Source organism: Scophthalmus maximus, chromosome 9 (assembly GCF_022379125.1).
Source record: "Scophthalmus maximus strain ysfricsl-2021 chromosome 9, ASM2237912v1, whole genome shotgun sequence".
NCBI lineage: Eukaryota > Metazoa > Chordata > Actinopteri > Pleuronectiformes > Scophthalmidae > Scophthalmus > Scophthalmus maximus.
Genome location: NC_061523.1, coordinates 7,066,545 through 7,094,470, shown reverse-complemented (window position 1 = coordinate 7,094,470; position 27,926 = coordinate 7,066,545). Strand labels below are relative to the sequence as shown.

Genomic DNA, 27,926 nt, shown 5'->3' with positions numbered 1-27,926 from the left:
ACATCACTTTTTCTTTCTTCATCTTGCTCATTTTAACCCTCGGGGGCCTTGATGTCCACTGGGGCAGAGTGTGTTGTGTGGTATTATTGTATCCTTGTTGCCCTGAGACAACCACTCGGGACGATGATGTTTGCCAGTAACAACACAATCATACCAGTCTGCCCACCCCACTGTTCCTTTTTCTACCAGTAAATTACATGGACCCACAGCCACAGCCCTTTGAGTGAATCACATTTGGGCAAAAATAACAAAACTGGCACCGATAACAAAACTGTTTTCCGGCCTGGTGATTATAATTAGGGTTCGTCAAAAACCAGCACTTTCAGATCTCTCTGTGTTTTTGACTGGAATTTCCCTCATACTGTTATAATCACACAGTCGGATCAAGAGGCAGCCCTTATTTATTTTCACAGCTTAGTTAAACCATTAATGCGCACCGGCACATTCCGGCCACAGAGTGATTCATGGAGGGGCTGAGTGCATTTTAACGTCGTTACCTTTAAAACCACTTCCTGTTTGTTCCCACAGTTACTGCGGCTTGTGACGGTATCTGAGAAGCGCTGGAGAGCCCGGTCTCGTGGCGGCGGCGGCGGAGGGGACGGGTGGAGTGACGACGGGGAAGAGGGATTCCAGAGTGGCGACTGCGACGACGAAGACGAATGCACCGGGGTGTCCGGGCTGGGGCCGCCGCCGAGGCGCAAACGGTTGCGCATCTTTGCAGGTTAGACGCGCATAACACTTTATCTGTACATCAACCTTAACTGCAGCATGTGTGGTTTCAAATGAGGTGCTGCATACACGTTGATAACTTCAAATTACCTTAATTGCATTTAAGAGATGGGCCGGGGAGACAAATGTTGGGCACAAGCTATTAAGTTGTTTACATTTAAGCCGGCTAACCAAATTGGAGCTATTTACTTTAAAACTGGTGAGTGCATGAATAGATTTGGCCCCTTCTGCAGTGAGTCACAGTCCAAACACAGGCGGTGGGCACAGCAGAGAGGTGTTTACATGACTACTGTACATGTTGACACCAGCGTGACACTATGCCGCAGGAGACGTGAGACTTCCTCAGGTAGCCCCCTCGCCTCAACCTTTTGACCCGCCTGCTGTCAATCCCATGAAAAATGTCAGATGTGCTCCCCGAAAGCCAAACATAGAACAAATGAAGAAACAAACTTTGGGTAGAAAAGAAACCAAACAGAAAGGGGGGAGAAAACAGACAGGGAGCAGGAACAAGGGGGTTAGATCGTTCCATACGCAGACACAAAGCCAGCGCAGCTGAGCAAACACTGCACTGGGAGTAGTCCTCCTCTCGGGGGTGTTGTGGCAGAGATTTGGGTTTGTCAGGCGGGGAGCGGGAGCAGGAACCTGGGGATAACACAGGAATCCTGCAGGGCCATCACTTCCAGCAGGCCGTGAGAGTGAGATGGCCTCTCTTCAACGCTGCTGCTAGCCTGTCTGCACAGTTTTGCTTCAATACACCGAGTCCTTACACAGTCTCCTGAGCGGCTGAATGTCGACACTGTGGGAATTTTAACTTCCCTGTATAGATTGACCTCAATCTCAATCTCAGTACCCTTCAATTTTCTGTGAATTAGCACATTACCTGTTTGTGCTTTAAGTGTGTGTGCTCCTCTTTCGTTTATGTGACTGTGTCTGCAGGCGCATATGTGCCTGTTTGTGCCTGTTTGCACACAGGCCAGTAATGTTTGCAGACCTTGGAGAGCCCCTGCTCATTGGCTGATAAACAGATAGCCACTGATAGCCTGTGATGACCCAGAGAAAAAACGCTGACCTCGCACGTCCACTCAGCCCATTTTGGTCAAACAGGGGACTGGAGTTCAAAGGTCAACCTACAGAGTATGAGGCGTAATGGGCTGCCTGTCTGTGCTCTGCTGCTCCGAGATGGACGAGGCAGATCTGTTTTCACCAAGCCCGGAGCGGAGCGACTGCGAAACACACACACACACACACACACACACACACACACATACACATACATATACATACATATACATATACACACAGACGAGTTGGGGAAAGGTGACAGGATCTACAACAACAACAAGGTGCAGACAGGACAGACGCAGGACTGAGACCCCCTCATAGTCCAGCTGTCAACCTGCTGACCACACAGCGGATGTTCCCAAGTGTGCGTAATGATTGATCTGCCCTCGCTCGTGCTCTGCACAGATTCCATAACCTTCTGATCGCTAACGCTACACACACACACACACACACACACACACACACTTCCCCTTCTGACAGGTCAAACATCACACCACACATTCCCCAGAGAATTCCAGGCCAGTAGAGCTATTCCAGGACAGGGGACCCCCCCCCCCCCCCCCCCCCCCCCACCCAGTCACCGAACCAGATACAATCTTTGCTGTGACCTCTGGTGATGTGTCATACTTGTTCTATATATGAACAGCTTTACGTAATTTCCAGATGACTTGTGGTGGGAGATCAGTATTTTTCCAGTGTTTGGCTACCAGCTGCTCCGGTCGACCACCATCACAGCAGCTATAATCAATTACAACTTCACACATGTGATCAGATAAACAGAACACAAGGAAAGATACTAGTGATGGTCAGATGACCAAATGATTTGTCCTAAGTCACCATGCTGCACCATGTGTTCGTTATTTAGAGCAAACCCATGTGACGTTAGATGATGAAATGTAGAGGGACAAGTATTTAGGCCGTCCCAGGACCCCCCTGAATGTGAGAGGCTACATCTCAAAGGGCTGTTCTTTCAATAAACTCTGATGAATCTGTGATGCCGTATGACTGTCTTTCACTCGTGATGAGGGCTCACCTGTGTTGCGATGCTTTCATGCGCACCTGGCCTCCGGACTGTACGGCCTCTGTGGGAAACTAAGCGCCTGCCACCATCTCCTCACAAACCTGCTCACAGACTTCTCTCAAAGCCTCTCTTCATTCGCTCGTCCTCACCTCGCTTTTTTTTTTCCACCTCTTACTTCAAATGTGTACTGCAGTGTTTTCAGACTGGAACCTCGCACAAAAAAAAACGGCCACATACACTGAGCAATTTACCCTACAAAGTCTGACAACGTTGCATCCCCTGAGAAACCTGCCGCTGAGGTGAATCATATGTCTCCAGCTGCGTTTCAGCTCTTGCAGTTCTGGGTAAAATGAATGCCAACATGGTGAAACCAACACTGATTAGCCACATCATTAAAACCAGTTAAAAAACGGTTTTAAATGTGGTGCCTGATCAGCGAAGTAAATCACTGCACTAGTCCAGAGGTAATGTTCAAGTTACTTCTTGCAACAAAAACATAGAAAATGTGGAATTGATCCACAGAAGTGTCTCTTTCTATAACAGGAGTTAACCACTCAATTCTAAACCACTTATAGAGATGGCTTTTTAAGAGTCTAACAGCTGACTGCTCGACCAAATGACATGTTAAAATGGGTATTTGGTTCGGTTTGGAAACATTCAGCCGCCTGAAAGCCGACAGTTGGTGAGTTCTGTCACAGAACGTGCGGTCCCGAACTGTGCCTCATGTATTTTCTTGCCGAGCTGGACGGGACCTCGCTGTGCGCTGCACCTCGCCGGGCTCAGCAGGAGCCGCGTGAATGGGCCCCGTTGTTATGTTCCTGTGCTCAGACGTTTGGTCACTGCAAGCACTCTGGAGGAAAGCTGCCCCCCCCCACACACACACACACACAAGCCTGTGAGCATTTTATTATCGCCAGGGGTTAGCAAAATACAAAGTCGAAATATTCCTGTAATGCGAAACATGCAGCTGACGACGAGAGGCTGGGCCGGGCTCACCTTTCAGTTCTGCTACAAATTTTCTGTGGCTGGAACAAAGGGGGCGAGTAAAAGACAGAAGAAGGTGATGAAGGAATGTGGGAAAAGACCAAAAAGAGACACCTTTGATAACTCGAAAAGGTCGATACACTGCGGAACCTAAACATCCTTTACTCCGTATGAGGGGCGAATTAACAGCAGCATGCGCTGCCAAGGCGAGTACCTGGTATGTGAATTAACTGCAGCTGTGACCTCTGACCCTCAGCACCTGATAGGTGAGTCACACGGCGCCGGCCCTCCACAGTAGTGTTTGCCACATGTCTTCATCAAAGTAGCCATAATCCAGACACTGTTGACATTAGCTCAGGCAGCCCTGGATACATCCGCCATGTACGCCGCTTCCCCCTTGTTTAAGTTACATGGAGCTGACGATTCTCTGCTACTGCGCTCGCGAATGTACTCGCAGTCAAAGAGTCGTCCACACGTGGTCGCCAGGTAGAGGGCCTGCGTGCCACAGCTTAGCGTGAGACGGGGGGGACTCAGACCCTGCAGATGTGCAAGGATGAGCGCAGGTGTTGGGATGGCGGAGGAATCTGGGTGCCCACATGGCCCGAGCTCCTCTGTGGTCTCCGTCGGCGAGCAGGGCCGGATGATACCGGGGCACAACAATATTCACACTTCACCGGGGAACCGCTGCTTGAATCCCTGGCTCCATCAGGACATCACCTATCAAAACATAGGCTATAAAAAGATAGGAACGCTGAGTCCATGTTTCATCTGAAATCCTGACAGATCAGAGCTGCAGAGTTTGGAGTCAAACAGCGGTCATAGTCGTGTTTAAGTAAGATGGTGAACATACAGTGAGCAAAATGTCTGCTCTCACATCAGAATATAAGTCATGTCATTGTGAGCAGGTTAGCGTGCCTACATTAGCATTTAACTTAAAGTGCCACTTTTCCTTAAGTACAGCCTCACAAAGATGCCAACATAGACTTTTTATTTTATGTCAACTCAAATGACACACCAGAAACATTACAATCAAAACTCTTTTGAATATCTCCAACACTTAAAAAATCTTTGGTTTTGATAACTTTTATATATATTTCTTCAATCAAACTGATGTTTTTCGGCATGAAACAGCATAATATTTTTCTTTTCCCATTTTTAGAGAAATGAAATGAATACAGTTAAAAGATGTCATTGCTCAGGTTGTCCGCAGCCTCCCTGAAAATCATTACGAAAAGATTGCTGTTTTCAAAAAACAAATAATTCTCGAGCCAACTGTAATCTGTTTACATTTCAGATGATTAACGGTTAAATTAAAGTCGTGACTACTGAGAAGCTGTTGAAAGGTTGGGTGGCGGTGGTGGTGGCGGTGGTGGAAAGGCTGATCGTGTGTAACCCACTGGAAGGGTTCTGACCCAACGTTCCCCAGCCCCTGTCCCTCCTCGAGCTTATAAACAACCTCTATAAATTCAGCCAATCTTCCTGCTTCCCCACCTCCACCACGCCCTTCACAAAAATAATGAAGCCTGCCACCATCTGTGTAAACAGGCTTGGTTAGCAAGGGCTGCAGTCTCTCACTCCACTTCTCACTGGAGTCAGTCATGGGCCCGTGTGTGTCGCCAGATCCGGGGCCGAGTGTGGTGTCAGCGGAGGGGAAGATGGGAAAGTGAAAGGGGAAAGAGGGAGGAGAGGAACAGGGGGATGAAGTTACCCCCTTATTGGACCCTTGTTGGTCTTCCGCCATGGAGCTCTCTCAAATCAGGCCAGGGATAAAACCCCAAAGATTAGCCAGAAGGCAGGAAGAAGAGCCCTGGTTTTAATTTCTGTGGATACAAGTGCACGGAGCCGCCTGGGTTCTCATCATGTACACGAGGGGGGCCCACCAGTGTTCCAGTCCTTCTCTAAGGCCCTACGCATTTTTTCTGTGTTTGTGTGTGCCTCATGGAAAAGCGTTTGTTTGCCCAAGAGCTTTATTTACATTCACAGGCACTTTTTGGACGCACTAAATTGATTCCAGGCCCGTTCCTGGGTCGTGTCCATCAGCTCAGCCACAGTCCACAAACACTCTTCACACAGCGGGGCCATTCTCGAGGCCTGGTGCTCTGCTGCTCGCCGCCGCAGTGACACACAGCAGCCATTTTGTGGGAATGTCTTAAAAAGCCTGGTTGAAGGTTTGGGTAATTTGCATTTTACATTTTAACCCTCTCCTCTCGCCGACACTCTCCCTCGATCCAGCGTTTTTCTTCCTGCCGCCTGCTCTCGCTCTGTTTTTCTTAGCCCATTCTTGAAAGTAACTCAACAATGCAGTGAACATTGCAGGAGTCCCGCTGTCGATAGACTCTGAGCTGCTGGAGGAAACCACAGGCTAACCACTAAAAAGGGCTGAGATAGACTCAATAGGAGCTCGCCGCGTGTACAGCCATTCCGGCCAAATTGTCACTCTCGGCTGTATTTCTCTTCTGCCCCTCCACGACAGGAATGTAGGGAAAACTCTGCTTGTTTGTTGGCAGGGACATTTGCACAACAAACACAAGTCTCAATCTGCCAGCTACATTTCCGACACCGCACTGACTGCTGGACCCAGGAGGAGAATGTAAACAGATCTGGTTGGGATGTCAGCTTTCCTCATTATCAGAAGATGAAGATAGCATCCGAAGAATGTGATCCTCAGCGTCCCCCTGGCCAGGACCAGGATGTCCCGCAGGCCAAACACTGACCCTCCGGTCATCATCGCGGCTCCGTGAGCGACCGCACTCTCGCTCTCTCACCCTGATAAGAACCGCCATTGTCCTGTCTTTTCAGAAACACCCTTAACCGGCGCTCCCTGCCAACCTCTGACCCTCCCGCAGCACCGACCTCCAAAGCTGCCGAGGTTCACAGGCCCTCTCTGTGCGCGGCAGAGCTCCCCACCCCGAACGAGCCTTTTGCCCTCAGCACAGAATCAACTCTTTGTACGTTTGATTTGTTATGGTTTTTTACCTCTCACACTTTCCACCCTCACAGCGCCGGCTCTACGAGGAATTCACGCTGAAAATTTATGTCTCTATTTCGAGCCTTTATTTCTCCTCAAGCTCCTTCTCTTTCCTCATACTGGCCGTTACTGTAAACGCAGACTATAAATGCCTGAATGTGATTTGGACCGCTTATCGAGAGGCCAGTGGGTTCATCGCGCTGGTCATCCCCTCACGGACACCACATCCCTTCACCGACCAAGTTAATTAATAGGCGTTGACTTGCGCTTGTCCCACAAAGCAACAATTTAGAAAGTGTCTGGGCGGGTTGGTTTCCCCCTTTTGACAGCTGGGTGTATTCTTCTTATCGGAGAAACCCAGCACATTCAAGACTCAGTTTGGAGTTTCAGTTTTTCCGATTTAGACTCTATAGTCCCTCTTGTTTTCCCCATCAGTTCTCTTGCTCTGTTTCCTGTTTTGTTTAACTTTATTTTGTCCAATTTAATCCCTCCAGTTCCTTTCCTTCTACATCTCTTTAGACCTCCACTATCTCTGTTGAAGTCCTCGGTCCTCTGTGGCGTCACGTGTCCCTGTCTTACTCTCTTGTCCTCTGTGTGGGAGGGTCCCCCAGCATAGAATAACAGTGAGTGTTGTGTAGGTTGGGAGGCCAGAGCAGCTCAGAGAGCGGTGCTGTTGCTAAGGCCCGGGGAAGGGCCTCCTCTAGGCGTCCCGTTTGTGTTGGCCTGACATTCCCAGCCTCTCCGAGTGCCCCCGTGGTCAGCCTGTGGGTGTGGAGTCAGACGGTCACATTCCCGCCAGCCCATGGACAAGCATCCCGCACCGCTCCCTCGGCTCCTTCCCGGCTCTCAATCAGAGAGTGTCCCGGGTCAAACAGCCTCGGCCAAGTCACAAAAGTTACTGAATGTGACCAACAAGCCAATAATTACACCCCAGCTTCTTATCTGCAACATTCTACAAGATAAGACCCAATCAGTCCGGCAGCTGCTATCATGTTTTTACAGAACCGCTGTCTTCTCTGAAGCTGCAATGGGGCAGCTCCTGACAAAGGATTGCACATACGCACGCACGCACGCGCACTCCAGCCACTCGATTTCAAAATTTGCTGAGTTTAATATCCAAGTGAATAGTTTGCTCTGCACAGATGAGACGAGCGATAAAATATTTGCCTTGCCTCGGAAACCATAATATCTTTTAAGCTGTTGAATCTTGAAAACCTAGATCAAATTTGAGCAGCTTAGGTGTGTGATGTGCACACATCGTCTGCCAATGTAGCAGCAATCTAAACCATCTCTGCCGTTTCATAAGGAGCACCTGTGTTCGGAGACTTAACATTCCGCATACTTATCTGACCAAAAAAAGGCCTTTGTGCATAGCACACATGTACTGAATAAACTGACTGGACCATGAAGGTACACACTCGCCAGAAGGGTTATAATAATGTCTCGGCTGGCCACTGATGTGCATCTTCTCCCAAAAGCAATTCAGATTTTAAAAAACGCCTCTTAATTATAACCTCTTCAAACCTCTCAACTGAAAATGCACGGCAGCACAAATGAACCATTTCCTGTGGTTTGCTGCAACGTGTAATCCTCACCTGTAGTTGCGGTGCGCTGGAAAAAAATGTGGCTTTTCTCTCACTGTCTCAATTTTTCTACATAGTTTGCTTGTTGTGACAACTGCGCGCTGGAAACGACGAGCCTCGGGCACCGAGCACGGCTGAAAGCAAAGCTCCAGACTGTCCCCCCCCCCACCCCACCACCCTGTTCTCCTCTGCAGAGACAGACATACCACACACACGCACACACACACATACAGTATATACGTTCACGCACGCACACTCCTGCCACTTTGACCTGTAAAGGGGATCCAAACAAACATCCGCTCCCCCTGAAAACCAAAGCATTTATTCATCTGTTCGCCTAAGGATAGGTCCCTAAAGAGGACATAAAGTTAAGGCCCGACCGCGTCCTCGCCTGTCGACTTGCATGCGACCGCCCCGTCTGCTCATTCTTGGTGCAGAGCCTTCAGTGTAACCAATCAATGGGTGGACTGTTGACCTCTCCCCCTGGTCGTAACTGGAGCTCATGAGGCCACGGTAAAGCTAGCGGGGGTATGTTAGCAAGGTGGCCTCCTTTGAGGAGTGATAGCCTCAAAATGGACGATTTGAACGGATGAGCGCGAGGAGGGCTCGGCCGCGCTGAGGGCCCACGTTGGTTTCATCAATCACAGCCGGGATTGTGGCTCTATTTTTAGCCAGGAGTTATCCATCTATTTGGCTAATTGTCCCTGCCTGTCCACCGCTCCGGCTCCTCCCCGAAAGGCCCCAAAAGGGAAAAAGGAAAAAGACAAGGAATGCTGAATCTGGATCACTCCCGTCTGTCTTTTCCTCACGCTCACTCTCACTCCGTCCATACTTTGCTGTACACACACACACACACACACACACACACACACACACACACACACACACAGGCACAGGTGTTCATCACTAATTATACCAGGATATTATTAGTCCCTGCCCTGAGTAGGAGTGTAGGGGATCTAAGTTTGCATAGTGTTCAGTCCCCATTGGGTTGTTTTTAAAGCCTACAGAACAAGGCCCCTCTGTGGGGCTGCTCATGTCGAAGTGTTTAAACTAGCAAGAAAGACCCTTTTTTTCCCCCTCTGGTTTGGGGGATTTTTTTTCACAGCTTGAAACCTTTTTTCCCTCACATTATTGCCGCTGTAAAGCACAATGCTCTCCAACCTTGTCTCTCGCTCTTTCGCGAACACACACAGGGACAGGCGCGCACACACACCCCACTCAATCATCCGCACACAAACACACAGATGCAGACGCGCATGCCCTCCCTCTTATCCACAGTGTATATAAAAGCTGTATCGAATTGCACCTTGAGCTTAATTGGCTCGGCAGTACAGTGCGCCGCTGTCGACAGTGACAAATCGTTCTTTCAGAGCCCCGAAGAATGTCTGCCCACTGCCATGTCAGGACACAGGGGGAGAAAAAAGTTAATTGTCCCCTGGCCGCCATTCAAACGATGTCGTAACCGCATAGAAATTTGTAGGAGATGCACTTTGGAGCTTTTGGGGTTTATTTGTTTGCCTCCTTCCTGTCTTTGAAATGGTGCCCGGCAGCGGTGGGCACCAGGGACCTGGGGAGGAAGGGCCCCTGTTCTCTGTGTTTCTACTCATGGAGAGGGAGGTCGAGGCTTTAGCCGGACTCCTCACGGTTGACACAGTGGCCTCGGAATCAGCCACTTCCTCCCGCTGTATCACTCCCACTAGGGAGGACAGTAGACAGATCAGATGAGACGGCTAATTCAATTTGGAGCTATCTGTTATTTTAGGAGCTCAGATGTGACGGTGTGCGTGCGTGCGTGCGTGCGTGCGTGCGTGCGTGCGTGCGTGCGTGCGTGCGTGCGTGCGTGCGTGCGTGCGTGCGTGCGTGCGTGTGTGTGTGTGTGAGAGAAAGTAATTGTATATGTGCACATCCCCCAAAGACCATGTGAGGGAGGGATATGTTAGAAATGCACCTGTGTGTGTGTGTGTGTGTGTGTGTGTGTGTGTGTGTGTGTGTGTGTGTGTGTGTGTGTGTGTGTGTGGAGAGGAGTTCTGCATCTGGCTTTACAGGGGACAGCTCAGCTCATAGTTGGCGTTCCTAACCGTAGAGTAGCTTTATTACTGATATCCTCCTGCCCTCTCTCATAACTCAACCTTCTTATTTCAGTCTCCCTCACAGCTTTCTTTCAGACAAAGTAGCACAGAATGTCACACACGAACACACACACACACACACACACACACAGAGAGAGCGAGAGAGAGAGCTCTGCTCAGTGTCAGCAGGAGAACAGCTGTGGACGCAGAGCAGTAAGACAGCAGTAAGTAAAAGCAGAGCAGCAGGTGACCATGAAGTCAATGCAGCGTATAATAGATAGAGAGGACGGGAGGAAAACTGTGAAAAACAGGAGCGAGTGAGGAATTATGCAGAATTCACGTGGAAAACTAAAGAAGCGCTCACTTTTTTTTTTTAACTTTTATTTATCCAAATAAAGTATTGAAGGCCCTTCTTCAACACACAGTCTGCATCACATCCATAGAACAAAACACACTGACACCTGGGAGTTTCCCTGCCTAACCACAGTCTGCTGTTAACCGAATAGCCCCAATAGAGCAAACGAGTTAAGTGCCTTGCTCGAGGCCATCTTTACAGTAGTTGTGGATGGAGAGGTGAAAGTTAAGGATGACGAGGCCGGTTGCCATGGACGGGGTCACCGGTGGTGTACGGCGCGCGAGCCCACGACCTGGAGTAACTATTTACTCAAAGTCGCCGAGAACCTCACCGCAGGCACGTAACAAAGCGTATGGCTGACGACAGCGTGAAAACAAAAGTGTTATCCACAGAAAAGAATAATAGCTGCAGTGTGGTAGAGACTTCATTAACGTCTCTTGACAGAACTGCCGCCAAGTGATTTCTAGTCATTGCTGATGATAGTATTCCCTCTGCAGATCCCAGACTCAGAAATTAAACAAATTTCATCACATCCCAGAAAAACAAATTTTTTACAACCTCTGACCGTTTACCGATTCTGGGGATGTCCATCCATCGTCTACCACTTTATCCATTTATATCCATATATATATATATATATATATATATATATATATATATATATATATATATATATATATTCTGCTGTTTACCAGGAAAAGGCGGAGCATGCAACTCCTTTTAAAATCAAGAAACAAAGTCAAAACATGTTAATTAGCTTGAACAACGGGTGGGCAAGTTGTTGCCTGCAGCCTTTACGCTAAACTAAGCTAAACTAATTGCCACTGGCTCCAGCTCCATCATTAACGCACAGACACAACAGTGCTTTCTCTCACTGGAGCACACGTATTCCTCTAGGACGCAGAATGGTTCAGGACCTATCAGGGTCTTCTTCGATAAGGTCACGTGTCCTGGTCGTATTTCTCCCCAGAGTATCTCCCAGCGAAAAAATAAATGGCGATATGTAAAATGAGGCCAGTGATCCATAAAATCAAAAAGTAATGATTAGGCATTAGTTGTTCCCTCGCTCACTTGGAACTTCATTGCTTATTCAGGGATTTTTTAACCCACAACATCATTTCACAAGAAGTTAGTTTTAGTGATTTCATAAAAATATTTCCCCTTTGAAAAAAAAACAGTTAAGTTTTATTCCCTCGAAAACTGATGATTCATCGATCAACGTTTGGTTGTTTCAGATTTTGCGACGTGATCTCATATAGCTTCTGTGGTTTTTATTCTTGGTTTTCAGCATCTCCCCAGTGAAATACACATTTCAACACTCACCCTCAGTGAAATATATGTCCCTGATTTAACATGTGTCTACAGCAATAGCATGCGACATCTGGCTGTATGTGGAGGTTGGATTTCTCATCCTCCCCATGTAACATTGTTTGAACAGCTGTGCATGGCATCACGCAGACGGAGGACAGACATACCACACGTGTTTTTCAGCTTTTGTGACCGTGTTTCTTCTGATTGTCTCCATCCTTCCTCCTGCATCTCTCGCGTTTTTCACTCTTTGCCTGCCCTCACTCTCTCGCCTCTGCCTCCGCCTGTCCCCCGCTCAGATCTCGCTGACAACCTGGCTATGGATGACTTCACCTTCCAGGAGCAGCTGCTGACCCCTCGGTTGGCCACAGCCGGCGTCGGAGGCGTCTCCTCACCCGCGGCTCCACTCTGGAGGAGCTGCCTGGTCCCGACGATCCCCGCGGCGCTCGTTCTGCTCCTGATTCGTCGCCACTGACCGGCGCACTCGCACATCTCCCATCGCCTCTTTCCGTTAGGGTTTCAAAAACTCTCTGTGGAACATGAAAAAACTGCCGTGTCCAGATGCTCATCGGAGGAAGCATGAACAACAGATTTCTATTAACGTGTCTCAGTAAGAACTTGTTTTGTTTTTATTCAAAATCACGAAACAACCGTATTAAAGCACACCAGATAAACCTTTGTCATTGTGTTAATAAGAAACTTGCCCTCTGGTCCACTCCCACTATAATAACTACATTTTTCCCCCCTTGCCTCGTCTCCTCTTTGCTCCCATAGTGACTTATGTGTATGTATAAATGTGGCAAAGACCTGCCATCATTAGTCAACTTTGTCATGGGCCTTCAAGTGAAGAGCTACTTGGAAAACAGGCACACAACTGACCTTTTCTAAAAATGCTCCCAGTCCCAATCTGCAACAAGTTATTTCCCAGCAGGAACCCACTGGAGGAAGAGAAAAGCTTCAGCGACTTTCTTCCATGACAGTGAATGATCTCCTGCCCAGAGTGGACTTGTTTCAGGGGGCTCCATGTCCCAGAAGGCTGAGCTGAAACGGTCCCTTAGAGAGCGTTGTACCTTCAAATGCTCTGTTACTACTTCAATCTGCTTCCTTCTCCATAATTATTGGTGTCCTAGTGATGATAAATTATTTCAGATTTCCTCAATGGAAGTGGTTTTTTTCTCTGTTAGTGTCAATGTTTGCTTTATTTCGTAACACTGATTTCTTTTCTTTTTTTTACAGTAACAGCCCTATGATTGAGGGAAAAAAATCAAGGGCTATCAACAGAGCCTAAGTCTCCAAATCAGCCTGATAACTGTACAGATGTATGTTTCTCTGTGTTGGTGCCATGTTTACAAAAATATGTTAATTTGCGATATTGACATATTTGACAAGAAAATTTGGTTGGACTGTGAAGCCTTTCTAGCTTATTCTTCAGCACTGTGGGTAAAGCAAGGAGTCAAGTGAAATATAAATATGTATAAAAATGTGTAAATTGACTTGTTCTGTTGGTTTGCATTGGGCTCACACTATTTATCCTGCAAATGTTGCCCTTTGCATTGAATTATTTGTTCTTCGATGTTCCGTTTAAAACCAGAAGCCAGATTTTCATTTCAATGTTTGTTTCATTTTGTTTTGTCTTGTGGTGCAAACTGGATCACAGAAAGCTCCCGTGCTGCTAAGACTGGAGGACATGTGATGGATGCGTGGAAAGACGCTAATTAAAAGCTGGAACTGAGTCTGCTGCTGCTGCCGCCACCCGGCTGGCTTCACAGCTGCACGTGTTGACTGTGCTCACGCCAAACTATTGGACTCATGTCAGGAGAAGCACAGGAGTTAACTAATAACTGTAACAGTGGCCCTGTTCCATAAAGGTGTGCCAGTGAGTCATGTCGGTGGGCCAGGGTCCTGATACCAGACATCCAGCTGCCAGTGGCAGATCCAGGAACGGAGGTTGACCAAAACGAATGCCCAGTGACATGTTTTTTTGTTTTGTTTTTCAGTTGAATGTTGATGAGGAAGGTACAATGTAAAATAAACTAAACATGATTTGCTGTTTTGTGGTGATGTGTGTGTGTGTGTGTGTGTGTGTGTGTGTGTGTGTGTGTGTGTGTGTGTGTGTGTGTGTGTGTGTGTGTGTGTGTGTGCGTGCGTGAGTGATGTTTTGAAAGACAAATTATTTTTTCAGCCTTTTTTCCCGTGAGATGGAGTCTTGGTTCATTTGTCAAGAGCGTATTCAGCCGAGTTGTGATGAAAATATGATTTCAAACATATTTTTGATATGCAAAATATGCGGTATATTGACAAGAAAGATCCAAGCTGTAACCCCTCTCACGTCACATTAAAGGCCCTGACAACTTGGTTTCAACTCTAAACTCTTTCATATTAAATACTTTAATATTAAAATAAGCAGCAATCAAGGGCAAATGTTTGGGAAAAAAACACTTGAAAACAAAGTTGATCTATGTGGGTATGTTTGATTAGATTTGATTGACAGCTGCCTGTAAATATTAGCAAATAACTACTTTGAGTCCTCAGCTGAGGAAGAAATTATCTCCATATAAAATACATATTTATAGGAATTCCCAGAACCGGCATGAGTACAAAAAATCTAACAGACAATGGAGATTAAAATGAAGTGAAATAAAGAAATACTTATAAAACAAAACATTTTCAACACCAACAACCAGTGTTATTTTATGAGCTGGAAGTAGACAAACAATTTTTCTTAGTGTGAATGACACCATGTCTCACCCCTCAACGCGTCATCGAACAGTCTGGATGAGTTTTAAAGAGAGTGACCATGTAAGGATGAGGGATTTATATTAACAGATCGGGTCTGCATCTGATTTAGAATAAACGGGTTGTGTTCCAGTACTGAGCTGTGGGGGTATGTGAAGTGTGCAGGTTTGCAAAACTGGACCAGTGCAGGCCTCTGATGTAAGGCATCACCAGGACATGTCAGGTTCTGGTGTCAGCTACTTCTCCCTGCTCAGCGTTCAACAGTTACGAACACTCACAGCAGCCACAGTAGAAACGATTGGAAGCATGTTTTAGGTACAGGGCATGACTTCTGCCTTTTATCAATTGAAAAACTTTTTATTGACTCCTTTTCTCCTGCTCTCTCCTCTTACATATAATCCACAGTTGCAGTTGGCTTATCGTTTCCTCCGTTTCTCTTGTTGCATCCCCCCCCCGTTGATTTCCTGTATAATTTCATTTATACAGGACAGTACAACTCCAACACCCTCATTTTAACCAAGAAAAAAACAACAGTTTACAATAAAACAATGAAGTGTTCAATTCCAACTCAACTACAAATATTTTGTGAGAAATAATTGTGTGTGTGTGTGTGTAATCTTTAACAGGCATGAAAATCAGTGCTGTCTATATGCTTCTTTACCCTATTAACCATGTCTTTCTTGCCAATACCACCAGGTAACGACAGAAATGTTCACATTTTACATGCGCTGGCCTTAAATGAGCCCCGTGCCAGACATCTCCTCCTACGTCTCTAACTTACTGAATTAATTCAGGGCTGCGGTTGGCTTTGATGGCTTTTTTCCTCCACTGAGAAAAACAACAGAGTTTTAATCCTGCTTAAGTGGAAATTAAGAATGAGGGCACCATATATAGCAAGATGGTTACCTAGCTAAACATCCAGGAAAAATAAAGTGAAAAATTGTGATGAGCGTTGACATGTATTTTTGATCAAAGGGAAATTTGATTAATCTTGTTGCCACAGATTCCATGTCGACTGATAGTTATGCTAGGATAAGTAAAGGCGGATAAATCAACCCCACTCCCCACAAAACAACAAATCCAGAAGACTGATACTTTTAAAGGTCAGCTTCTGCTGTCTTGTGAAACAAGTTCTCTGGGGCTGTCCAAAGTCCTTCTGGGAAATGCAGCAAGGTGTTACCTGAGGTATCGGTGGATAAGGGAGGCTGGAGAAAACCAAAAAGGCAGATGGAAGATCAGTTCAACTTCTGGAACACCGTTTGAATGTCATATATTTAGGTATTCAGGGTGTCATGTCCTTAAAGAGCACGGAAACATAACAAAGAGAAAAAATGGATGGTTTGCCTCCGAGGTTATGAAAAGGACACGCAATGTTGCAAGTATATATGTTACTTTATGTGCCTTTCACCGTCTGATCCACTTCAAAGCCCTTCATGAATCTTATGATTTATGTGTGTCTGGACTCTGCTTCTCAGAATCCTCAAAGCAGCATCGGAGTCATGTGCGTTTTTTCTCTGGATCTGTATTTCTCACTCCCAGCAGATAATGTAGCCCACATGGGCATGAGACCTCCTCTCTGCCCCTGGGGTTCCCCCACACCGAACCCCATTCGTTTTTAGAGTCACCTTACCTCAGGTGACAGACCCTCATCCACAGCCAAACAATACAACGAGGTTCATTAGTCCTAATTGATTGTGTTTCATCTCCATTTTTGAAGCCTATATCTACTTTCTTAACAAGGCCAATCACTCACAGCTCCTCACATCAACACGCCTGTCATTGCAAACACACTTCAGAAATCCCGTCTCGGTGTCCTGGTGCTCTGCTGTAACTTTTCACACCCACGCAACCTCTGCTCTGCAGATCCAGTTAGGAATGCCATTGTTATCCAGCTGTGCTTTTCTCCCCTGAACTGGATTGCGGCTTTTAAGATGGAAAACAGAGGCTGATTATTAGGAGATGAGCAAACGCTGGCTGCAGAGAGAGCAGCAGCTAACCCAGGGTGGGGTGGGGTGGGGTGGGGGGGGTTATACTCTGAATGCTAATGTGAGGCTGGAGAAAGGGCAAACAGGCCTATTGAAATGCAGAGTTCACATGTTTTCTTAGGGTAATATTGGGGCAATGTTAAAACAGCACGCATTATGAGAGTGAAAGGTCAATTTGATGTTAGTCAGCGGGAACAGGGAGAAGAGCTGACTATCAGGAATTGTTGCATTTTCTGCCCGAGTGATTGACCCCCCCCCCCCCAATGAATATGTATTTCAGCGACTATTTCATGGTCACCCAACGATGTTTGGGGATTGGGCACCTTTACAAGCCTGAGGGGTCATCAAACTGCGCATAAAAATTAAAATAACAATTTAATTCAGGTGCTGTGCGTGTGCATGGGCTCCGCAGTCCGGTCCAATTTTTTACCAAGCTGGATGTTGGAATTCCTCTGCCGGAGAGAAAAGCCTGAGACATGTCACATCATTCAAAGCTCATTCATGTCTAATTACCATGGCACTGGACCATTTTCGTACCTTTTGTTGGCCCATTGAGAGCAGCGCTGGGCCCACGCTCTCCCAGGCGCACAGCTCCGGCATCCTCCTCCTGCTCCCCAGCAAACCCCAGCTTCCCCTGCAGCAGCCGCAGTCACACCGAATGAATGGAGCCGCCTGAGGAATGTGGATACAAAAGGAGGAATGTCATTTTGCTGAGTGCTACCCCCCCCCCCCCCCCCAATACCCGAAGGATGTCCACGCACACACAAGCACCCCACAAGTCCAGGCATGTTTAAACACAGGGGGTAGAAAAGTCTTACTATGATTTTTTTTTTGTCAATTAAAGGATTTGTGTATGAGATTGGAATCCAACTATTTGTGCATTATACATACTATATATCCTTGACACTTCATTAGACAAAGAGAGGCTACATCTAGAATTACATACAAGCAAGTATGAAAGTATGGTAGACGAGGAGAACCATGGACATGGCTGCGGTGCGAGTGGTTACAGTGATATGGAAACTTTTTCGCTTTGTTCATCTACTTTAACCATAGATTTGAACTGGTTGTCTCGTCAGTGGAATCTGAATTTAAATTGTTTTGGGGGATTTTTTCCCCAGTGTAACAAGATGCGATGGGCTGTGACAAGGGCAGGGGTCAGAGGCAGAAAGCGGCATGACAGCAGATTTAACTGTGCCCCAGAATGGAAAAAAAGAAAACCCTGGAACAAAATGTAAAAGAAATACGACTGCGGCAGGCCAGAGATATTCTTAGCAAGCGGGAGGACAGATGACAGTCTTTTCTTAGATCTCAGTGTTTATCTCTCAGGCGTCAGCTGATGCTTTAACACGAGCTATGGCGTGTTCAATAGAGGTTTTCGGCTGATCCCTGTTTACTTTTTCAAATGTACACCGCAACGGCGGGGCACTCAGCGTGTTTGTGTTCAGTACCCCATGTGTTTCCCACTTATTTCCAAGCATCCTATAGTCCTGAATTAATTTTGACTGTTTTATACATTTCCTATTCCTTTTTGTCGTCTCCATCAACCTACAGCTGCTGCAACACGCGTCCATTCCACTGTTTACTGTAGTTTACGACACTGGCCGCTCTGTGTGACAGGCAGCTGCGTATTAAAAACACCACTGCCCCGTTGCTAACAGGACGCCGCCTGACCAGTGTTTGTGTAAGGGAACAGGCCTGTCATTTTCTTTTGACTCCATGGTTACTGTAACACTAGCCAGGTTTTAATCGGAGGCTTTTAAACAAAACCAAGGTCCACTGGATGGATCACAACGGCTGAGCAGAAATAAAACATTTGGAGGGGGGTTGGGATGTACTCTTCTGTGTCACGTGCTTTCTTCTCAAAGTGTTGTCACGCAACAAAACAAATTTGGAAAAACTATTTTGGACATAAATAATGATGCGACATTAACATTTTGGTTAGTAAGTAAGGTTAATCAGTTAGTAAATTGGCAGAGGGAACATATTTAATGGGGTGCTTTCCAAGGGGTCCCCAGAAAACTCACTTCAAAGGTTTTTGTTTTTTGATCACCTCACCAAGAGACAAGACCCCCCCCCCCCCCCAACCTTAAAACACGGGTCAAATGAGGGTCTGTAGTGAAGGAGATTTGTGATTTTCGTCACTTTTCATTTGTTGAATGTTTATTTTTCTTTGTGTCACGAGGGCCAATAGCCGTGAAGAGCCCTCGCGCCTGTGTGCCACAGCGCGGCTCCGCCCCCTGCCTCCAGTCCGGATTTTCCAGCACCCGGTTGGTTACCTTACCCAGCACCACTCGTCTAGACATCGCCGACAGAGATCCCGGGGGTTTTGGAAGTCCCTGCTCCGCTGCTCCACCCCTGGTGTTCCCGATCTCCGGGTCTTTGTCCCCGGAACTCGCACCACTCATTCCTGCGCCTCCACCAGGGTTTTTTTTTTTGAGGGGGGGTTTTTGCGCTTCCCCTCCTCTGCTCGCATCTGGATCCCCGGCCGCGGCCAAGCGCACAGTCCACGCTCTGTCCCGCAGAGAGAGAGAGGGAAAAAACCAACCCCGGCGTCGTCAAGTTTGGAAAAGAAAGCAGAGGGAAAAAGGAAAAAAGGGAAGACAAGGAGACGAACACATCGCCGGCAACTTTCCACCGTCTCCACCCGTGGTTGCAGCCCCGTCGGCATACGCGCTGTGACTCTGAGATCAGAAAGAAGTTGTCGCCTCTCCGCGTTGCTTTCGGGGACTCGACAGCCAGACATCCGCCTCCTCGAGCCGAGTCCCGCGCCGTGTTTGTTCCCCGTCGCCGGCGCGTCGTGGCCTCGGAGCTGCGGGCGAAGGACGCGTCTGTTGCGCCGAAGAAGAGAAGCGGCGCGTCTCCATGAGGAAGCTCGGCGTGGGAGTCGCCGCAACTTTGTCCTAGCCTTACCTGCGCGGTCGTCGCTCCGTGTGTCGCCCCCCCTCCCCCCCACCCCCCTTTTGTGCTAGTTGTTGTTGTTGTTTTTTTTTAGTTTGTCTGTTTTTTTGACCGACCGACACGACATGAAGACGCCGCTGCTGCTGTGCGTCGCCTGCACGCTGGTCGCGTTGTCCGCGTCGGCGACCGCGGAGCAAAAGTTGAAAAACTGCAACGAGGTGCGCGCCGCGTACAGCTCCAAGGGCTTCAACGTGAACGACGTCCCCAACAAAGGGGTCAACGGTGAGTGGTGTGAGTGGTGTGTGTGTGTGTGTGCGTGTGTGTGTGTGTGCGTGTGTGCTTGTGCTTTTGTTTGTTTTGTTCTTGTGTACGACAAACACTGTCGTCCAGAGCAGTGGGTTCCCAAAGTCGGGTCGGGGGACTAGTCCGCGGGCCCCGGGAGGTCTCCTCGGCGGTCCAACGGCCCCTGAGAACTTTTGAAGCTAGCGGAGTTAGCATGTGAAGGGACCGGGTCAAAATCAGTGCAATGTGTCCTCGGGCTTTTTTTTGCTCCAAACTTTTTCTTAGTCATAACCAACTTATAACCCCCCCCCCCCCCCCCCCACATATTTATTCCTAAAATATTTCAAGTCGTTTAGAAGTCATTGGACAGAAACTTTTACAACAAACTATTAAACTGTGTATTTATTTATTTTTTTGGGGGGGGGGTGACCGACATTATGTGTGTATGGAAACACTGTTAGTCGTGCAGATGTGTTTTATTTTTTTATCGTTTGTTAGAAGTTACAGTGCGATGTTAAGTATAGGAAGGAAGCAGTGAAACATTTCTGGGGGGGGGGGGGGCGTCTGGCAGCCATTCACTACTCCGGTGGGTAAATATAGTCTTCATCTAGGAAATACTTGTAGGTAATTCATAACAATAAAGGGGCTATAATCAACACACGGAGCCCGACTCCCCACTGAAAGAAGCCAGGCCTGTGTTTATTCTCCAGGCTTCCTATGGCTGTGAAGTGCAGGCGGGCCGGCAGTGATTTGCTAAACATTGCTATGCATTGTGAACAAGGCCCTGTGGATCTTTTTCTTTTTGTGGCTTTTACATTTTCCTTTTGGAGGGGCACACGTTGTACTTGTATAGTTCTGTCTGCAGGACAGGGTGGAAGGCCCCCCGAACGAAGGCTGCCCGGTGATACGTAAGAACAGCCTTGTTATCAGTCAGACGGAGGTGAGGAGGCAAAAGAACTTAGCTAATCATGAGTCAAACCCAAGTAATGGAAACTTCTGTGGAGGGGCTTTTTACAGTGAAGGCTTGAGGGGAGCAGGGGAAAGGGGGTTGGGGTTTGAAATTCCACTGTGTCCTGCATACTTTAAATCCCTCCCTTCTCTCATTTCCTCTTCATTTTCTTTTCTTAATGGTGCTTAAAATGAATATGCACACGTAGATCCAACCCCCCCCCCCCCGCAACTTCTGTCCGGTTCTGCGGTGGCTTCAGAGTGACGTCTTTGATTTGGTGAAAGTGGGTCGTCCTCCAGGAATGGCTACTGTCACGTTTGTGTCATGTTTCTCCCTTTTTTCCCCCAAGTCATTTTTGGATTGAATGATAATCACAGTCGGGCATTTTGCCACTTAGGGAAAAAAAAGAAAACATTTTCCCCTCTTGTCCCTGTTTCTTTTCTCTTTTTTTTTTAACCATAAACCTTTCAGACCCATTCTGTTTTCTTCACAGCGTTATTTCACCTGACAAGCGTGACCAGTTTGTATGTCCTCCGTGAGTTTACTTTACATAGTGAGAGGATGTTCAGATTGTCTTTTTCTGTTGAGGCCACAGCAGCTCATTAGAATTTGAGTTGGACTTAACTGTCACAGAGGCAGAGAACTTATCTCCCCCCCCCCTGCATTTCTATAAGTCTATAGGTCCTTTTTGTTTTCCGCCTGTATGTCTTTGTGATGCTAAATGTCATTGAGAGTACCCCAACATGTCTGCCTTGGTCGGATCTTATTGTCTTGCTTCTCTGGATTTTGAAAGAACGAAATGAATGAGGGCAGTTTTATTGTGCAGGTTTGTGTTGTATACACACACGTGCCTTTTCCTTACAATAGATTTGCCGGTGTATGTCTGGGCCTTGGGCAGGGCCAACCTCAGAGAGCGGCTCTTTGTCATTGATAGAGACTGAGATAATTGATCCATAGAAAGCAACAGGGTCTACTGTCATTAGAGTGCTGGGGGTCTCCAGAAAGTAAAAAAAAGAGGAAAGAAACAGAATACAAAAAGTCCCACGTTCCCGAAATGTTTCGCGTTGCTGCAGAGAGATGGCTCCAGATGTGCCTCATTGAACTTCGGTCATGTTTGTCAGGGCTTCACTGCTACTCTTTGTAATGGGTCAAACTCCAAACATTAATTCTCTCCTAACCATAACAGAGTCTGTGTTTGAACTGAACTGGATGTGAGGTTGTGCAAGGGTTAGACCATTACTTATGTTCATATGTACACCACGTCTGAAGTTGTTAATCAAGGGAATGCTAATAACATCTGCAGAAGTACAAATAACAAATGATGCAAAAGATGCAGTAAAATAACTTTGTTCCACTTTAAACTAAAGTTTGCTGTTACAATATGTATGATTTTCATTTTAACCATAACTGTCAATGCTTTCGCGGCAGAGGAGACCCACTTGAAATTATACAGTGTTGTTGCCAGTTGTCTCATAAGTAGTTTTTGAAATGTTTACCTCTTTTGATGCAGGCACCGTAAATCAGATTGGTGGAATATGGGTCTTATTGGAGACACGTGGATCGAAAAAAACTTGCCTCTCGTAACCACAAACATCGTGTTATTGTTGGCAGCCCAGCGATAAGAATGTTTGTTACCAGTCAAATTTCCGACGGGCTCAGCCGAAACCAGACTCGAGATTCAATAAAGATGTTTTAATGCAGTAAAACTGAAATGGGAACCCTGATTGCCTGAGCATAGACAGAATTAAGGGATACAGAGGAACAGCAGGCTCAGTTGGTGAATTCCTCGTTGATCCCATGGTATCAATCTTTTACCACTCACGTGGAAGCAGTTCAAGACTCTTTTTTCTTCTTCTTTGATTTGTTTAGGGCTTGTGGTTGAATACCTCACTTAAGAGTGGAAATAAATTAGGCTCACAGTTTTAATGATGACAGATACATATTGTAAGCAATCATTACTGTCTGTAGCTATCTGCTAAATTCTAGGTAGTGTTTATTTTTCGAAACAGTTATATTTGATAAATGCTAGGCGGTATCTGCTGAGGGCTGCTGCACCGTTGCAACACGGAGCAGCCCCTCGCTCGCCCTGAAAGCAGAGCAGCTAACGCCGACCAGATTGGTATGTCAAAGGCGACTCGTCACAGGGCTGGATGCTGCGCCATCCCATTTTCGTAGCTCTTCGAGCAAAATCTGTTTTGGTTTACCCTGACAGCCAGGCTTGATGTCATGCTCCAGGTATGGGACAATGGCACGGATCAAAGAGAAGAGGGTCGTTTTCCCCCTCCCTTCAGCACGAGGAGCGTCCCTTTGCTCCTAATCATTTCAGTGCATTATGACTGAAACTCAAAGCGCGCATGACCTCAGCGCATCGGCCTCTCGGCGAGCCCGAGACATTCTGCAGTCTCACATTGTGAGGGCTCCTTCCCTCCTTAGCCGGTGGCTGCACGCCCTGCATCATTATGGTTTGGAAAATAACCGGTTGTGTTATTGCAGTGACATTCGGCAGATAAGATAAGAGCGGAGGGACTGTGGCGCTTACAGTCTGTGGCAGCTTTTAAAGCTCAAAGACCAATATTTGAGTGGCTCTGCACTGTAGGGACTGCGGCGTGGCATTTTAACGCCTGTAATAATTAACTAATAAGCTACCAACCGAACGTCTTGGTTGCCTCTCAAGGTCAGTCCCATAAAATACAAACGGCCCTCTTTGTTTCATGTGGAGTACGCTGCAAGTGGCCCTTTGTGATGAAGACTAATCTCAAGTCATTTAAAAAAACTGGTGTTGAAAATGCTCATAAATAGACACAAAGCAAATCTGTCACATAACTTTTGTGATCTTTCACTACTGATGCATCTGGGAGGTCAGGAGTCCAAAACCTGCCTGATCGTTAATCCAAAAATGTTTAAAGGTTTTACTTCTAACATGCAGATACAAACGTGTTATTTAAGAAGTTGATATTTCCTTTTGAGATATTTTAGTTTGTTTTTTTAATGGTTGAATATTTTGTCTAGCAGTTGTACTTTGTGTGTTTTTGTCTGCTTTCATCACAGTGCAAACCGCCAACTGAGTGAAATGTTGGCTGGGTGAAACGAGAGGGGATTTCTTCCATGGGAAATAAAAATTCTGTCAGACAACGTAGAAACACATGGTTGGGTCTAAAATTGCAACTGAAGGCTGTCTCTCAGAAGACACAAAGCCCTTAAATTATGTAAAGGTTTTGAACGCTTAGGGGTTCCTTTGGTCTTTCTTAATTGGTCCTCAGAAGAAGAACAACACTTTTAGTCCAAACTGGGTTTTTTTTCGCCAGGTTTACAGAGGCAGAGATAAAAGGGATCCAGGCGTGTCTTTCGAGAAACTGTCTTAGTCCCACCCAAAGGTGTATGGTGTACCCTGTATTCACTCGTGCAAGTCTGACTCATGGTGGTAATAAAGAATTACTCCCAGTAAAACTGTATTTGATTAGATTTAGATGTTGTATACGTGAAGTCATTCAAAGGAATTACATCACAGTAGTAGAATCAGTCTCGTGTCAATGGTTAAAAAGTGGTGTAAATCTGGATATTTTTTTTTTGAAGGAAATGAGCAGTCGATGACTTCAAAGCTTTAAAGAATTCCCGTTGGGTTGCTTTCAGATTTACCAACACTAATATCAGTGATTGATTTGTGGAGAAAATTGAGAATGTGTGTGTGGGTCAGATCCCACATTAAAGCCAAAGCATGCACTGTAAACTCTGATAACATTCCTGAGAGATGGGATAGACTGCTGCAGCCCAATGGTTTGAAACTGTCCAAGTTCTTCTTTTTACTTTTCCAAATATGCGTCTTCGACCTATTTGAAAACAAAGTGTCAAACAAGATTTGTTTTTTGATTTTTGAGGGGCCAAAATTATTAGTAAAATACAATTATCTCAGCCTTCATTGCTGACCTCAGCTTTTGTTTTTGTCTGCATCAGGTTACCCGTGGATGTCAGGGCAGGGCTCATCAACTCCTCAATAATCTCATGAAATGACTTATGAGTCATCAAATATGTTGACTTCCAAATCCTACAGATCATCAAGTGAACTGTCCATGGGATAATCAATAAATATATTGGGAGTGTTTGTTTGGTGTCGCTCCTCTTTAGTGGCATCCTCGGAGATCAGTCGAAAGCAGTGTTAATGTGAAGGCCCCTGTTGCTCCCTGTCGTGTGTGTGTGTGTGTGTGTGTGACATGTCCCCCTGTAACTGTTGGCAAGCCTTCAGAATAATTGAGTTTTGGTATCATGAGGTCAAGGTCCCGTGAACCCGGCGGTAGTCTGGCTGTGACTTTCAGCGTCCAGAGGGGGAGGGAGGGATGGACGGAGGGTGTCTACACGTGCCTGCCAGCTCTGCGGTATCTCGCCACCCTTATCAGCTTCCCGCGATCGCAGAACGGCAGTTCTGCCATCAGGCGCTCTCATGGCCTCCCTCACTGCTCAGCCAGCGACAGTTATCATTGAGTTATGAGTTACCCAAACAAATCTGCTTATCACAATGATCACACACCAAAAAAGTGCTGTGCACAGATGGTACACGTATCCTACTAAACCTAACTGGATTAGTTGCGTGGATCCTGCATGGTGGATGGAATGACTTGTTGGACCTAATTCGGTGCCCGGGTAGCCACCTTCTTCAACAACTGTGGAATGTTAAGTTTCCCTCTTACGCTCGTTTAGTATGCTACTAGTGTAGCATCAATTCAATAGCCGTGTGTGTGTGTGTGTGTGTGTGTGTGTGTGTGTGTGTGTGTGTGTGTGTGTGTGTGTGTGTGTGTGTGTGTGTGTGTGTGTGTGTGTGTGTGTGTGTGTGTGTGTGTGTGTGTGTGTGTGTGTGTGTGTGTGTGTGTGTGTGTGTGTGTGTGTGTGTGTGTGTGTCGCGCACGCCTATTTCTATCTCTCTTCATCCTTTGCTCTGGCCAGCCCCCCCCCCCAAAATGGAAAAGTGAGCGACAGATCAGTGGGGGGTGGATGCTGTGTGTGGGAACAATTGAGCACCCCCTTTTTAGGCCGGTCTGCCTCCCCCCCTCCTCACCGAATTCCACACCGGACCACCAAGACCCGCACACAGGGAACCCTGGAGCTGGGAACACATGGCAACAAAGAGGGCTGGAGGGACTAACTGAGGCATACAGAGAAAGAGAAGGGGGATTTGACTGACGGGGAAAGAGTTTTGTCCGATGGCGTGTCAAGCGGAATATCCCGGAGAAGTGGCGGACCAAGGCTGTGTGTGTGTGTGTGTGTGTGTGTGTGTGTGTGTGTGTGTGTGTGTGTGTGTGTGTGTGTGTGTGTGTGTGTGTGTGTGTGTGTGTGTGTGTGTGTGTGTGTGTGTGTGTGTGTGTGTGTGTGTGTGAGAGAGAGACAGGCTTGGGGAATCTGGGGAGGTAACTGGATGCATGCATGATCCGTGACTCATCTTCACTTCGACATTCAGGGCTTCTCATACATACAGCCTGCTCCTCTCAGTAACCCCTGTGAACAGAGCACACGTGTCCGTCTCACACAGTTTTGAAGCAGGCTCCAACCAAAGAACACCACGGTGCAGTTTTTGCCACGAGTTGGCACAGTTAAACTTTATAGTTTGGTGAATCCTGGTTGTATTTTTGTCTAATGCAAACAAAATCCTGATCTGGCTTTGTGGTTTTTCCTACTTTGAGCTGAGGGAAGCACCCACCCCCCACAACCCGAAACTCCTTGTTAACACTCCTGTATGCATGCTGTTAAAGGCCCCCCCACCCCCCCACCCCATCATTCCATCTGACATATCAGTCCATTTTCTTCTCCCTCTGCTCCTCTCGCTCTTTAGCAGCTCCTCTGGGAGGATTTGTTTTGTTCCTGGTCTTTCCTCTCTTCCTCGTCTCTGGGTTCCGTCCACCCTTTTCGCCACCAATAGTGGCATTTTCCCGCTCCTGCTACATTCAGCCCACCTACCTCTCTTATCTAGTGTCAGCTTCTTCTTTTTTTCCCTTTGTCATTTTCTCTGTGAAGAACAGCTATGGGATGATGTACGGGCCAAAACTAGAACACATCACTCCTTGCTTCGCTTTGCTGCTCTCAGCTTTGATTTCTTTTCCATCTGTCGGGAGACACTATTACATATTTTTTGTATAATTCGCCTCACGTACACGGTGCTTTGGGAGGTGACCTGGCTTATTAAAAACAGTGAATGCTCTACTTCAGGAAATTTCCCTCCCGTATCACATAATTAATTGTCTCGGTACCTAATTGAACATTTAAGCACCACCCACGCCTCCATCGTTTGACTCCTGGCTGCTGAAAGTCCATTTGTGCAACTGACTTCTTTTTTTTTTTGTCCTTCTGATATTTGAGCCGCTGCGCGTCTCCTTTGTGTTGATCACCTCGGCACTGGTGTCCCTCAGCCAGCTGTGAGGAGTGTGGCGACCGGCTGTGGGCTCTGATCCCAAACTGCAGGGGTGGAGTGTAACCCCCCCTCCTCCTCCTTCTCCCCGTCGCTCCACTCACTCACTGAGGCCTTCGCAGCGAGGGGGTGCGGTCATGATCTAGGTGCTACTCGCCCAAAGTTAATTGATTTCCTCTGAAGCCGCAGTGGGGTTGATGTCTGTGTTGATAGTCATGATCATCATTAGGATTTGTGTGACTCTCCAGAGGCCAGTGTGGTTAGGGAGCGCGGTGAGGGAATGAAGCCAGGGACTTGCCTGGGTGTTTGGGCTGAAACCCCAGTGCTGGGTGCAGGCCAGACAGGCTGTAATCCCTGTTAATTATTCCCTAGGCCTACATCAAGACTCCCACTGATGAGGCAGTCACTCACACTTAGCTCACTTTTCCAAACTGCAGTTAGTATAATAGGTTTATTAATATTTACCTAATCCTTCCGTCTGCGGCTCACTCTAAGATTTATTTTCACATAAATTATATTGTTTGAGATCAAAACCCCAGGTTTTCCTTTCTTCTTTCAAACAGAGCAGCGGTGGGCGGGTCCTTGGCCGCTTCACACGGC

General features: G+C 46.9%; 2 protein-coding genes across 3 annotated transcripts in view; both read left to right on the top strand.

Annotated features, from left to right (window-relative positions):
* The window catches only part of gpc3 (glypican 3), a 94,842-nt gene extending 80,403 nt beyond the window's left edge, over positions 1-14,439 (top strand). Inside the window, exons 7-9 of one of the 2 annotated variants that reach the window (XR_004795982.2) lie at positions 529-721; positions 12,382-12,692; positions 13,319-14,439. Coding sequence is in view for 1 of the 2 variants with exons in the window: in XM_035649748.2 (XP_035505641.2) it covers positions 529-721; positions 12,382-12,557 (369 nt within the window). In the remaining variant the exon portion in view is untranslated. Of the gene's footprint in view, positions 1-528; positions 722-12,381 lie in introns of both variants that reach the window. The other variant, XM_035649748.2, reaches the window with a different exon arrangement.
* A 4,831-nt stretch (positions 14,440-19,270) lies between these two features.
* Positions 19,271-27,926, top strand: part of gpc4 (glypican 4) — a 30,995-nt gene continuing 22,339 nt past the window's right edge. The window contains exon 1 of the mRNA XM_035649750.2: positions 19,271-19,986. Coding sequence (XP_035505643.1) covers positions 19,830-19,986 — 157 coding nt within the window. The 5' untranslated portion in view covers positions 19,271-19,829. The remainder of the gene's footprint in view (positions 19,987-27,926) is intronic.